Source organism: Panulirus ornatus, chromosome 34, assembly GCF_036320965.1.
Source record: "Panulirus ornatus isolate Po-2019 chromosome 34, ASM3632096v1, whole genome shotgun sequence".
In the NCBI taxonomy this organism is placed as follows: Eukaryota; Metazoa; Arthropoda; class Malacostraca; order Decapoda; family Palinuridae; genus Panulirus; species Panulirus ornatus.
The window spans coordinates 20,203,681-20,218,429 of record NC_092257.1 but is presented as its reverse complement, the minus strand read 5'-3'; the positions used below and the strand labels follow the sequence as shown (position 1 = coordinate 20,218,429).

At 41.1% G+C, this 14,749-nt stretch overlaps 1 protein-coding gene across 7 annotated transcripts in view; it reads right to left on the bottom strand.

Annotated features, from left to right (window-relative positions):
* The window catches only part of GatA (glutamyl-tRNA(Gln) amidotransferase subunit A, mitochondrial), a 106,772-nt gene that overhangs the window by 51,435 nt on the left and 40,588 nt on the right, over positions 1–14,749 (bottom strand). For all 7 annotated transcript variants that reach the window (XM_071682701.1, XM_071682702.1, XM_071682699.1 and 4 more), the window contains exons 5-6: positions 11,593–11,794; positions 1,156–1,326 (exon numbers count right to left, since the gene is read on the bottom strand). In XM_071682701.1, coding sequence (XP_071538802.1) covers positions 1,156–1,326; positions 11,593–11,794 — 373 coding nt within the window. The remainder of the gene's footprint in view (positions 1–1,155; positions 1,327–11,592; positions 11,795–14,749) is intronic.

Here is a 14,749-nt window from a genome sequence, read left to right as displayed (position 1 = left end):
TTTTTTTTCTAGGGCCCACACCTCACATCCATACAACACTGCTAGGACTACTGTACCATCAAACATACCAATCTTTACCCTCAAAGGCAGTAATCTATCTTTCGACACACTCCTCAATGCACCTAAGACTTTAGCCCCCTTATACATACTATGGCCTACTTCAGCTACCATGGCTCCATCTGCTGCTGTATCCACTCCTAGACATCCCAAACATTCCTTTTCCTCCAGGTTTTCTCCATTCAAACTCACACTCCAACAAGCCTGTGTCTTTCCACTGCTGAACATAATACACTGTCTTTTTTTCATATAAACTCTCAACTATTCCCTTTCCCACACTCTCCCAAACTCACAAACTAGCTCATCTAGTTTTCCACTCATATCTGCCACCAAAACCCTATTATCAACAAACAGCAACTCTCTCTCTCTCTACCCCTGCCCAACCAGCAGACTGCATACCTGCCCTTCTTTCCAAAACTTTCACATTCATGTCGCTTAATCCTAAAGATAAAATGTGCCTCTCTAGCCTGATGCTCTGGACATGCTACCAACCTCTCAATCACTAATCTCACATAAAAAATTATCAGGTATAATAACAAATCTTATACCTCTTAGTTAAAGCATTCTTTTTTTTATCCACCTTGCCTTTATATAGTGGCACTATATAAGCATTCTGTCACTCCTCAGACACCTCAACATGAGCCACACTTACAATGAATATCCCAACTAATCATCATTACCAGATTCTTTATTACTAAACTGATTTTTCATAACAAATTTAGTCAAATTTGGCACTAAAAAGTGCTAGTTGGCAATTATGGTAGAATGCAGCATTAAAGATCCATAAGCTCAATGAAGGAGTTCCTGGGGTTGTACAATACTATCATAAATATTTACTTGACTCTACATGTATGTGGTTACACTGGGAATGAAAAGTCATCTTGGTTAGATTGTGAATAAGTCATCTTTGGTTAAATGTATCATCATTAGTGGATGAAGGTCTTGTGAAGTGACTTCATATTCTAAAGGAGTCTATCATTTCTCTGCTCATAATTGAAGTACAGCCTCAAAGTCACTAGAGCCCCTTAAAATAGGTCTAGGGGTTTTATAACTAATTATCTAATTACAGCACATCATACATGAATGCTACCAACTTACACTGGCTCCACAGGTCTCCATGAGATCAGCAACTTTTGTCCATACATCAACTACTTCCTTATTCAAGCCTGGCCAATGGTACTCCCTTGGTATACCAACAACTAAGCCTTCCAAGCTAGGGTTCTCTGGAAGCTGTGTATTCTGTAGTTCTGATGGTATGCTGGTTGAATCCTGGAAGAAAATCACTTTTAAAGTACTAGGCCTTATTCCATTCCTGACTAATGCATGAGCCACAGAAGGATATGCCTATCAAATCCTAAACTATAAATGGAATCACCACATAAAAATGAAAAGTGGAAACTACCAAAAGAGTGGTCACCTTTTTAAATGAATGACTAGTGAGTACTCATCAATTGCTAATCAAGATGATATAAATCCATCAATCTAGACAGCCACTGACCCATCTACCCAACAGGGAATATGATGTGGTCAAGGGAAACCACATAAAGGTCTGCTGAGCATGGATATAGGTAGAGGGCCACAGTGTGATCTTGGTGCATTACACATGAAAACCAGAAAGTGGATGTGAACAAATTAAACCATTTCTTTGCATAGTGGCAGTATCGTAACCAATGAGGTAGGAGGTGCTGCTACCGTGGAAAGTAAAGAAGTTATGCAGAAGGTTAAAATGAATGAGTGATTGAGGGTGATGGCACTGAATGTGAATGGGATGACTGGGGAGAATAAAAGGAGGGAGATTGTGGAGAGGTGTAATAGTTGTAGTGTGGATGTGCTAGGGATTGGGGAAACCCATATCCTCAGGCAGGGTGTGTGGAGTGAAAATGGAACTGATTAGTACAAGTCATGGTAGGGTATAGAAGGAGGTGTGGTATGGATGGGAGTGAGTGAAAATCATTGGGGAAGAGAAAAAGAAGGATGTGCAATTCTGCCATCACTAAGAGTATGGGAGGGTGTTACAGTGCATGGATCGAATCAATCAAGAATAGTGTGGGTGAAAGGAAAGACTGGGATTGTGAAATACGCATGGGTATGTGTATATATGCCTGTGAATATGAAGACTGTGCAAGGTAAGGACAAAATAAAGCTTTTCTGGAGGAATTATAATGACTGTATGAACAGTTTTGAGGAAGAGAGAAACATGGTGATGTGAGAAGGAGATGGATTGAGTATTTTGAAGGTTTGTTGAATGTGTTTGATGATAGAGTGGCAGATATAGGGTGTTTTGGTCGAGGTGGTGTGCAAAGTGAGAGGGTTAGGGAAAATGATTTGGTAAACAGAGAAGAGGTAGTAAAAGCTTTGCGGAAGATGAAAGCCGGCAAGGCAGCAGGTTTGGATGGTACTGCAGTGGAATTTATTAAAAAAGGGGGTGACTGTATTATTGACTGGTTGGTAAGGTTATTTAATGTATGTATGACTCATGGTGAGGTGCCTGAGGATTGGTGGAATGCGTGCATAGTGCCATTGTACAAAGGCAAAGGGGATAAGAGTGAGTGCTCAAATTACAGAGGTATAAGTTTGTTGAGTATTCCTGATAAATTATATGGGAGGGTATTGATTGAGAGGGTGAAGGCATGTACAGAGCATCAGATTGGGGAAGAGCAGTGTGGTTTCAGAAGTGGTAGAGGATGTGTGGATCAGGTGTTTGCTTTGAAGACTGTATGTGAGAAATACTTAGAAAAGCAAATGGATTTGTATGTAGCATTTATGGATCTGGAGAGGGCATATGATAGAGTTGATAGAGATGCTCTGTGGAAGGTATTAAGAATATATGGTGTGGGAGGCAAGATGTTAGAAGCAGTGAAAAGTTTTTATCGAAGATGTAAGGCATGTGTACGTGTAGGAAGAGAGGAAAGTGATTGGTTCTCAGTGAATGTAGGTTTGCGGCAGGGGTGTGTTATGTCTCCATGGTTGTTTAATTTGTTTATGGATGGGGTTGTTAGGGAGGTGAGTGCAAGAGTTTTGGAAAGAGGGGCAAGTATGAAGTCTGTTGGGATGAGAGAGCTTGGGAAGTGAGTCAGTTGTTGTTTGCTGATGATACAGCGCTGGTGGCTGATTCATGTGAGAAACTGCAGAAGCTGGTGACTGAGTTTGGTAAAGTGTGTGAAAGAAGAAAGTTAAGAGTAAATGTGAATAAGAGCAAGGTTATTAGGTACAGTAGGGTTGAGGGTCAAGTCAATTGGGAGGTAAGTTTGAATGGAGAAAAACGGGAGGAAGTAAAGTGTTTTAGATATCTGGGAGTGGATCTGGCAGCGGATGGAACCATGGAAGCGGAAGTGCATCATAGGGTGGGAGAGGGGGCGAAAATCCTGGGAGCCTTGAAGAATGTGTGGAAGTCGAGAACATTATCTCGGAAAGCAAAAATGGGTATGTTTGAAGGAATAGTGGTTCCAACAATGTTGTATGGTTGCGAGGCGTGGGCTATGGATAGAGTTGTGCGCAGGAGGATGGATGTGCTGGAAATGAGATGTTTGAGGACAATGTGTGGTGTGAGGTGGTTTGATCGAGTAAGTAACGTAAGGGTAAGAGAGATGTGTGGAAATAAAAAGAGCGTGGTTGAGAGAGCAGAAGAGGGTGTTTTGAAATGGTTTGGGCACATGGAGAGAATGAGTGAGGAAAGATTGACCAAGAGGATATATGTGTCGGAGGTGGAGGGAACGAGGAGAAGTGGGAGACCAAATTGGAGGTGGAAAGATGGAGTGAAAGAGATTTTGTGTGATCGGGGCCTGAACATGCAGGAGTGTGAAAGGAGGGCAAGGAATAGAGTGAACTGGATCGATGTGGTATACCGGGGTTGACGTGCTGTCAGTGGATTGAATCAGGGCATGTGAAGCGTCTGGGGTAAACCATGGAAAGCTGTGTAGGTATGTATATTTGCGTGTGTGGACGTATGTATATGCATGTGTATTGGGGTGGGTTGGGCCATTTCTTTCGTCTGTTTCCTTGCGCTACCTCGCAAACGCGGGAGACAGCGACAAAGAAAAAAAAAAATGAATGTGAAAGTGGGATATGATGGGATTGGTGAGATAGTTGGTAAATAGGGAGTGCCTAGAGTAAATAAGAATGGAAGCTATCTTGTGGATATTTGTGCTGAGAGGAGGTTTATTCCTTGTGAGCACCTTTTTTCAGCATAAGATGATCCATAGATATACATGGATGAGGGATGATGGAAGGGAAGAGCAAAAGGCTTTGATTGACAATTTGACAGTGGATGAAAGATGCTAGAGTCGTGAGAGAATACTCTGGAGACTCTGACCATTGCATGGTTCTTATGGGATATAGATTAGGGAGAAATGTAGGTACGGTGTTAGGAAGAATGGAGAGGTAAAACTGTTAGCAAGCGAGATGAATCATGAAAAATACAGGAAGGAGTGTGAAAGAAAAGTAATTGAAAGCTTTGATGGAAATGCAGTGAATGTAAGATGCAGTCATGTGTGAATGAGGTTTTCAAAATGTTTAAAGAAATACTAAAAAAGGTTGTAGAATCAGTAGTTGGATACAAGGTAGTGAGATACATGAATAAAAAGGACAGTGCATGCTGGACAGAAGAGATTAGAAATGCTGTGGAAGAGAAGAAAAAAGCATATGGTAGATTGCTCAATAGGAATGTACCAGTGGAAGTTCAGCAAAGGAGGAAAGAATACAAATATTTAAGCAGAATGTTAAGAAGCTGATTGAGGAAAGCAAAGAAAGAGTAGTTGAAATGAAGAATTTGGAGGAAAGTTAAGTGAAATGTTTTAGGATAATAAGAAAGTATACTGGAAGTAGGCGAAAAAAGGAAAAGGTGGATGTAAGAGTGGAAATGTTGACGTGAGGAGTAAGGAAGGGGAATTGCTGAATCAAAAAGGAGGAAGTGAAAGGAAGATGGACAGAGTATTTTGAAGAAATGATGAATGTGTGAAAAGGGAGGCAGCAGTTGTTACATGCATGGGTATGGAGGAGGAAAGGAAGAAGATGCAAGTGCAAGGGCCTATAGCAAAGAGGGAGGTAAGAAGGGCAATAATGAGGCTGAAGGAAGGAAAGGCACCTAGAGTGGATGGGATTATGGCTGAAATGGTGAAGTATGGAAGAGAAAGTGTGATAGAGTGGATGCATCTTGTATGTAATCCAGCATGGAAACAGAAGGTTGTGCCTGAGGACTTGGTAAAAGCTATTATCATTCCTTGATTCAAAGGAAAAGGTCTGAAGGATGTATGTAGCAATTATAGGGGAATAAGTCTGTTTAGTATACCAGGAAAAAAGTATGCAAGAATATTACCTAACAGAGTGATGGAAGTGACTGAATGCAGAATAATACGAGAGTTTTAGGAATGGTAGGAGATTTGTGGATCAGATTTTTGCAGTAAAGATGACCATGGAAAAGTACTTAGTGAAAGATAAGAAGTTGTATGCAGCTTTTATATATCTGGAGAAAGCGTATGACAGAGTCATGTGGAATGCTTTGTGGGATGTGTTAAGGATATATGGTATAGGAAGAAATCTGCTGAATGGTGTAAAACCCTCCTATAGAGGAGCAAATGCATGTGTAAGAGTGGATGGAGAGCTGAGCAAAAGTTTTGGGATACATGTAGGTGTGAGGTAGGGCTGTGTGATATCATCGTGGCTTTTAATATATATAAAGATGGAGTGATAAGAGAGATGAAGGCAAAACTAGGGAAAAGGGGTGCAGAGATGGAGTGTGGCAGAGATATGGTGGCTAATGGCAAGTCTGTTTGCAGATGACAGTGTTTGAGGAGAGTGAAGAGGAGTTACAGAAGATTGTTAGTGTGTTTTATGATGTGTGTTAGCAGAGGAGATTGAAGGTAAATGCAAGTGAAAGTAAATTATGGGATTTGAAAGGAAACAGTGAAAGTATAGAATTTGTAAAACCAAATAAAGTGAAGAAGAAAGTGTACTAAATTATGCAGTGGATATGGGGGGAAAAGACAGGAAGAAGTGAGGGACTTTAAGTATCTGGGATCTGTCTAGGGTAAGTGTGGTGATATGTAAGAAGAGATAAGGGAGAGAGCAGTACAAGGTAAAAGAATCATTACACCCATTAATAGAATAATGAATGGTAGAGATGTATGTATGGAAGTGAAGAGAGGATCAAGGGACAGCATAGTCCTCCCAACCCTGAGCTATGCAGCCAAACCATGGGCATGGAATGAGGTACAAAGGTCAAGAATCCAGGCTGTGGAAATGAGCTATTTGAGAAGAGCATGTGGTGTGACTAGATGGAATGAAGAAAGAAATGAAAGGGTGTATGAGAGATGTGGTATGGCAAGGAATGCGAAGGGAATGGATTGTGGAGAGGTAAATGAGTGAAACATAATACTTGGAGGTGGTTGGGCATGTGGAAAGAATGCAAGACTGTGAGTTTACAAGGAGAGTGTATGATAGTACAATTCAAGGGGTTGATAAGAGTGGAAGATCACCTGTGACATGGGCAAATAGGGTGGAGCAATACTAGATGGAGCGAAGCAGAGGAAGAATGCATGGAATGGTGTATGTGAGGGAGGCATCTAAGGACAGGGATAAGTGGAGACTTTTGCCCTAGGCAGCCCTTCATGGGAATTCTTGGAGGGATAGGGCATCGTCTGCTCATGGAACTACCAAGGTAATGCAGGAAATGGAGAAAAAATCTAAAAGGCTTAGGCTGGGCTGCCGAAATGTGTTTGATTGCAACCAATATTAGAAGAAAGGAGAGATAGGTAGTATATTTGAGGAAAGGATCCTGGATGTTCTGGCTCTAAATGAAACAAATCTCAAGGGTAAAGGTGAAAAATGGATTGGGAATGTCTTCATGGTAAGTTATGGATTTGTGTTAGGGCAAGAGCTAAGGAAGTGGTAGCACTGCTGATCAAGTAGGAGTTGTAGGAATGTGTCAAAGAGTGTAGGGAAGTGAGCTCTAGACTGATGTGGGTAAAAAGGGAAATGGTTTGCATGAAATGAGTGGTTATTGGTACTTATGCACCTGGCCAGAATAGGGATAAGAATAAGGGTAAGTGTTTCGGAAGCAGCTGAGTGAGTGTGTCAGAAGTCTTGATGCTAGAGATCAGGTACTAGTTATGGGTAATTTAAAAGCAAAAGTGATTAATGTGGCAATTAAGGGTATAACTGGAGGACATGGGGTATTCAGTGAGGTGAGTCATAGGGTAGGGAGGGGAAAAAGCATTCTGAGAGCACTGAGGAATGTGTGGAAAGGGAGAACATTATTTGGCTGCGCATGTTTGAAGGAACAGTAGTCTCAGAAATATTATATGGTTGCAAGGCATGAGCCTTAGGGTTGTATGGAGGAGGTTGGATGTGCTGGAAATGAAATGATCGAGGGAAATTTGTGGTGTGAGGTAGTTTGATTGAGTAAATAATCAAAGGTAAGAGAGATGGGTGGAAATAAAAAAAGAAGTGTGGAAGAGAGAGAGCAGAAGAAGGTGTGTTGAAATGGTTCGGACATATAGAGAGAACGTGTGAGGAAAGGTTGATAAAGAAGATACATGTGTCAGGAGTGGAGGAAACAAGGAGAATGGGGAAACCAAACTGGAGATTGAAGGATGGAGTGAAAAATACTGACATGACAACTCCTGGATTACCTCTGTCAGGTAAAACAAAACAAAAGATTGACTTGCACTCAAGAACAGTTGACAAAACTTTTCACAATTTTCTCTACAGTAAATGGATCTAGTCCGTACATGCCTTGACTGTTATTCAATACATTATCATCATGGTGTTTAATTATGCTGGATTTTAATTCTTTCATCCCTATTCCTACACTTAACAATAACCACATTTTTCCAGTCTACTGAGTGATTATTTTCACTAAGAGGCACAAACAAGGCATTGGATTGCTGGCCAGTTCAAATTCTGTACTTATACTGTTTTATTCCAACATCCAATCCCTTGCCTTTTTCACCTATATAAAATTTGTTGCCAGCTTTACACCGATTTCAATAAATACAACCAGTAACCTTAACTGGAGAATTCTTTATCGGGATACCTTTAGCATTGTAATTTTTTCATTATTATTATACTTAATCACCATCTCCAGCATTAGTGAGGTAGCACAGGGAAACAGATGAGGAATGGCCCAACCCACCTACATACACATGTATAAACATAATCGACCACACACACACACACACACACCATACACACACACACATACATATACATTTCAAAATATACATATATATATATACATACACAGACATTTTCTTTTTTTTTTTTTTTTTTGCTTTGTCGCTGTCTCCCGCGTTTGCGAGGTAGCGCAAGGAAACAGACGAAAGAAATGGCCCAACCCACCCCCATCCACATGTATATACATACGTCCACACACGCAATTATACATACCTACACAGCTTTCCATGGTTTACCCCAGACGCTTCACATGCCCCGATTCAATCCACTGACAGCACGTCAACCCCGGTATACCACATCGCTCCAATTCACTCTATTCCTTGCCCTCCTTTCACCCTCCTGCATGTTCAGGCCCCGATCACACAAAATCTTTTTCACTCCATCTTTCCATCTCCAATTTGGTCTCCCTCTTCTCCTCGTTCCCTCCACCTCCGACACATATATCCTCTTGGTCAATCTTTCCTCACTCATTCTCTCCATGTGCCCAAACCATTTCAAAACACCCTCTTCTGCTCTCTCAACCACGCTCTTTTTATTTCCACACATCTCTCTTACCCTTACGTTACTTACTCGATCAAACCACCTCACACCATACACTGTCCTCAAACATCTCATTTCCAGCACATCCATCCTCCTGCGCACAACTCTATCCATAGCCCACGCCTCGCAACCATACAACATTGTTGGAACCACTATTCCTTCAAACATACCCACTTTTGCTCTCCGAGACAATGTTCTCGACTTCCACACATTCTTCAAGGCTCCCAGAATTTTCGCCCCCTCCCCCACCCTATGATCCACTTCCGCTTCCATGGTTCCATCCGCTGCCAGATCCACTCCCAGATATCTAAAACACTTCACTTCCTCCAGTTTTTCTCCATTCAAACTCACCTCCCAATTGACTTGACCCTCAACCCTACTGTACCTAATAACCTTGCTCTTATTCACATTTACTCTTAACTTTCTTCTTTCACACACTTTACCAAACTCAGTCACCAGCTTCTGCAGTTTCTCACATGAATCAGCCACCAGCGCTGTATCATCAGCGAACAACAACTGACTCACTTCCCAAGCTCTCTCATCCCCAACAGACTTCATACTTGCCCCTCTTTCCAAAACTCTTGCATCCACCTCCCTAACAACCCCATCCATAAACAAATTAAACAACCATGGAGACATCACACACCCCTGCCGCAAACCTACATTCACTGAGAACCAATCACTTTCCTCTCTTCCTACGCGTACACATGCCTTACATCCTCGATAAAAACTTTTCACTGCTTCTAGCAACTTGCCTCCCACACCATATATTCTTAATACCTTCCACATAGCATCTCTATCAACTCTATCATATGCCTTCTCCAGATCCATAAATGCTACATACAAATCCAGACATATATATATATATATATATATATATATATATATATATATATATATATATATATATATATATATATATATATATATGGACATGTACATATTCATACTTACCTTCATCCATTTCTGTTGCCACCCCACCACACATGAAAAAGAATCACCCCCCTCTCCAGCAAGATAGCTTCTGGAAAAGACAAAAAAATGCCACAATTGTTCACACTCAGCACTGTCATGTGTAATGCACTGAAACCACAGCTCCCTTTCCACACCCAGGCCCCACAGACCTTTCCATGCTTTACCCCAGACACTTCACATGCCCTGGTTCAGTCCACTTACAGCACATCCACCCCGGTATACCACATCCTTACAATTCACTCTATCCTTACATGCCTTTCACCCTAACTATGTTCAGGCCCCAATCAGTCAAAATCTTTTTCACTCCATCCTTCCACCTCCAATTTGGTCTCCTGCTTCTCCTTGTTCCCTCCACCTCTGACACATATATCCTCTTTTTCAATCTTTCCTCACTCATTCTCTCCATGTGTCCAAACCATTTCAACACATCCTCTTCTGCTCTCTCAACTACACTCTTATCCATACATTACTTACTTGATCAAACCACCTCACACCACATACTGTCCTTAAACATGTCATTTCCAACACATCCACTCTCCTCTGCACAACCCTATCTATAGCCCATGCCTTGCAACCATATAACATTGTTGGAATCACTATTCCTTCAAACATACCAATTCTTGCTCTCCGAGATAACGTTCTCCCCTTCCACACATTCTTCAATGGTCCCAGAACCTTCGCTCCCTCCCCCACCCTTTGACTCACTTCCGCTTCCATGGTTCCATCCGATGCTAAGTCCACTCCCAGATTTCTGAAACGCTTCACTTCCTCCAGTTTTTCTCCATTCAAACTTACCTCCCAATGAACTTGTCCCTCAACCATACTGAACCTAATAACCTTGCTCATATTCACATTTACTCTCAACTTTCTTCTTTCACACACTTTACCATACTCAGTCAACTTCTGCAGTTTCTCACCCGAATCAGCCACCAGCGCTGTATCATTAGCGAACAACAACTGACTCACTTCCCAAGCCCTCTCATACACAACAAACTGCATACTTGCCCCTTTCTTCAAAACTCCAGCATTCACCTCCCTAACCACCCCATCCATAAAAAAATTAAACAACCATGGAGACATCACGCACCCCTGCTGCAAATCAACATGCATTGAGAACCAATCACTTTCCTCTCTTCCTACTCATACACATGCCTTACATCCTTGGTAAAAACTCTTCACTGTTCTAGCAACTTACCTCCCACACCATATACTCTTAATACCTTCCACAAAGCATCTCTATCAACACTATCATATGCCTTCTCCAGATCCATAAATGCTACATACAAATCCATTTGTTTTTCTAAGTATTTCTCACATTCATTCATCAAAGCAAACACCTGATCCACACATCCTCTACCACTTCTGAAACCACACCGCTCTTCCCCAATCTGATGCTCTATACATGCCTTTACCCTATCAATCAATACCGTCCCATACAATTTCCCAGGAATACTCAACAAACTTATGTCTCAGTAATTTGAACTCTCACCTTTATCCCTTTGCCTTTGTTCATTGGCACAATGTAAATGTTTTAAAATGAAATATGTACATTAAAGTTTTTACGTCACAGACTAATATTTGACAGATGGTCATCACAAGGTAAAACTAACTGTTTTCTGCAGACTTCTGTTTTAGGGTCAATCCTATAAAAGTCTTCTTAGCAGTTCTGAACCATTTTTCAGTAAATTGCTTGGGGTAGTGTAATTCATGGCCAATTTCTAAACTCTGTGTTTGTAAAAAAAAACATGTCTTACATATCAGATTCTATAAGCCTTCCAACAGTTACATAATTTCATAAATGTTTTCTCTTTTTCAACAAGGCTGAAAGGCTTGAACTATCATCCTTACCTGAATATCAAGTCCTGCCACAACACCAAGCATAGTAGCAATATCATCAACATGACGGCCAAATAATCCCGGTACATCCATGGAATTGACCAAGCTGATAAGTCCAAAGCGTGGCACTACACCATATGAGGGTTTGAAACCAACAACTCCACAGTAAGAAGCTGGGTTACGCACTGATCCTCCAGTGTCAGATCCTAATGCCCTATTGAATGAGAAGTAATTGCCACAATGGGGAAAAAGGTATCATAATTACAGGTATTATGAAGCGAAATAAAAGATTTTATGGGAAAAAATTTTCAAAATTAAGCTTATAAGAGCTTACTAAGAATAACTAATCTCTGAAATATATTTCTGTCTGTGCTTGGACACAATTTCTTCTACACTCTGAAGAGAGATCAGACAAAAGTATTGAAAAAAAGTTAAAGAAGAATGCAAATACTGAAAAATATTTGAGAAGAATGTGATTACTGAAAATATTTCAAAGATAATGTGAATAGTCATTTAAACTGAATAAATCACAGGCTTTAATGTTCCAAAATGATGTTAATGGAAGCAGAAAATAAAGACTGAAAAAAAGGAGTTATTGGAAGCAGAAAATAAAGGCTGAAAAAAGGAGAAAAAATGTACAGGATAGGACAGAATCTTGACGGACACTGCTGTTGATGGTGATGGTGTGTGGGTGTGTGTGTGTTTGTGTGCCTGATCCATCAATGACTATGGAAATAGATTGGCCAGAGAGAAGGCTAGATATGAGGGAGTGAACTGAGCAAGGGAAGCCAAAAAAATGGGAACTTAGAGATGAGACCCCAGTGCCACACTGTCAAAAGCTTTGGATACGTCAAGGATAACCACTTGGGATTCCTCATAATCCTTCAGGATGATGGCCAGACATGAGTAAAATAGGATAGAATATTGCCAGTGGATCTTGTTGTACAGATGCCACACACTGGTGATCAGAGAGTAGACTAAGATTCAAGATGTCTAAGGATGTGAGAGTTGAAGAGGGATTCAAAGATTTTGGAAATAGCAGCTGTCAAAGCAACAGGATGATAGCTCGAGGGGTTAGAGCAGACACCATTCTTAGGATGAGCAAGCACACGTGTAAGTTCGGTGGCACACTCTTTCAGTACACGGGGATGGAAGCCATCAGGACCATATGCCATGCTTGTGTCCAAAGAAAGAAGGGCTTTTCTGACAATCTGAAGAGACTACAGGAAGGGGCATAAGCTTGGCAAGAGCATCATGGGGTGGGAGAATGTTAGAGTCATACAAGGTGGAGTTCGAGAAATGGGAACCAAAGAGAGTTGCTTTGTCTACGAAAAAGACAAGATAATAGAGAAGTGAAGGAAGTTGTTAGTGATGCCCTCACAGTGGAAGACGAGGCAAGGTTAGTGCACTTCCTTTGAGTAAAGAAAAGCTTTTCATCATGGATAATGTACCTGCAATGATTATGGGCACTGATAAATGCTGAATGGGAGTAGGAAGAAGAAGAGTTTTCCAAGCTTGATATGCCTGATCCCTTGCCTGAATGACCTCAGAACAGGAATGCTTAAACCATAGATTGGAAGAAGAGGTCATCTTGGAGGAGGAGGGGATAAATGCTTTGATTCTCACAATAATAACCTCTGCTATGCATTTGGTGGAAAGAGATGCATCAACACATAAGAGACAGTTATCTACCCAAGGAAAGTCAGGGAAAAATTTCCATAAGTTATTCCAGTAAGCTATTTTGAAATGACAATATTTATGCTTCAAAGGAGCTGCTGTGGGGGGGGGGGGTAGGTGCCATTAAAATAGATACATTTATGAGAGTATGATCTATCTATTTATGTCTCTGATGCCTGTTCGCAACTGAAATTCCCTGAATGGGTGGCCATGGCAACAGAACCTCCATAAATAGTGAACTCCAGTGCCACTTCTTAGCCTTCAGTGCAGAGGCTGTGACCCAATGTTCCTACTGACTACTTCAACCTCACGCTCCTGCCTAATTTCCTTCTGACTACTTCTACCTAATGTTCCTATCTAATGCTCCTACCTACTATTTCTATCTACAGCTCCTACCATTTTGCCAAAAGACAGGGCTAGCACACAGTGCTCATGGCAGGAAAATTTAGAGTTACAAAGAATGAGCTGTGTGAGTTAAATGATGTCAAATATTGTGTATGAAAAGAAGAGATTGTGTTTTTGTGGGCAGAATGCAAGTAGTCCATGTGTTGGTGAGGCAGAAAGAAAAGACAACTATCTAGGTCAGAGAAGTGCAACTTGACAACCACTGAAGTGCTGGCTCACTATGCAGCCATCACTAACCATCCCAATACCTAGGTGGGTAGTACTGATAATATACCTCCCTGGTCACTGGCCACCTATCAATTAAACCAAATGGGGGCAAGATTGTGTAGTTACAATGGGATGGATCAGAGGTGAAAAGCAGATCCAAAAGATCAAGAATATGGGTTGGGTGAGAGGTAAATTGCTCAAGATCATTGAGAATGGAGAATATTTCAGGGTTTCAGTCCCCCCACCATCCACATGGGAAGAATTCAACCATTCCTTAAGGTGAACATTAAAATCCCTTGAGTAGAGGATCTTGACATGTGAATGAGAGGATACCACAGTCCCATTGCAGGAGTTTAGACAGTCAAAGAAAGATATACCTCCCTGGTCACTGGCCACCTATCAATTAAACCAATTGGGGGCAAGATTGTGTAGTTACAATGGGATGGTTTAGAGGTGAAAAGCAGATTCAAAATATCAAGAATATGGATAGGGTGAGAGGTAAATTGCTCAAGGTGAATATTAAAATCCCTTGAGTAGAGGATCTTGACATGTGAATGAGAGGATACCACAGTCTCACTGCAGGAGTTTAGACAGTCAAAGAAAGATATAAAATCTGCAGACTTGGGACAGCAATAGGTAAAAAACATGAAAAGTGTGGTAGTTAGGACACAGACCTTGAGTCGATAACATCAAAGTTTGGGGACTTAAGGTCCTCGGAGCATGCAACCAGTGTGCTGACGTTGGAATGTGAACAGACACCACCTTTGAAATGGAATTATGAATGGAGATTATAGTTGGATAAGTAAAAGGGATAAGTGAAAATATCATTTGACAGCTGGGTCTCAGAGAGAATTAATATATTAGGAGAGGTACTAGACAG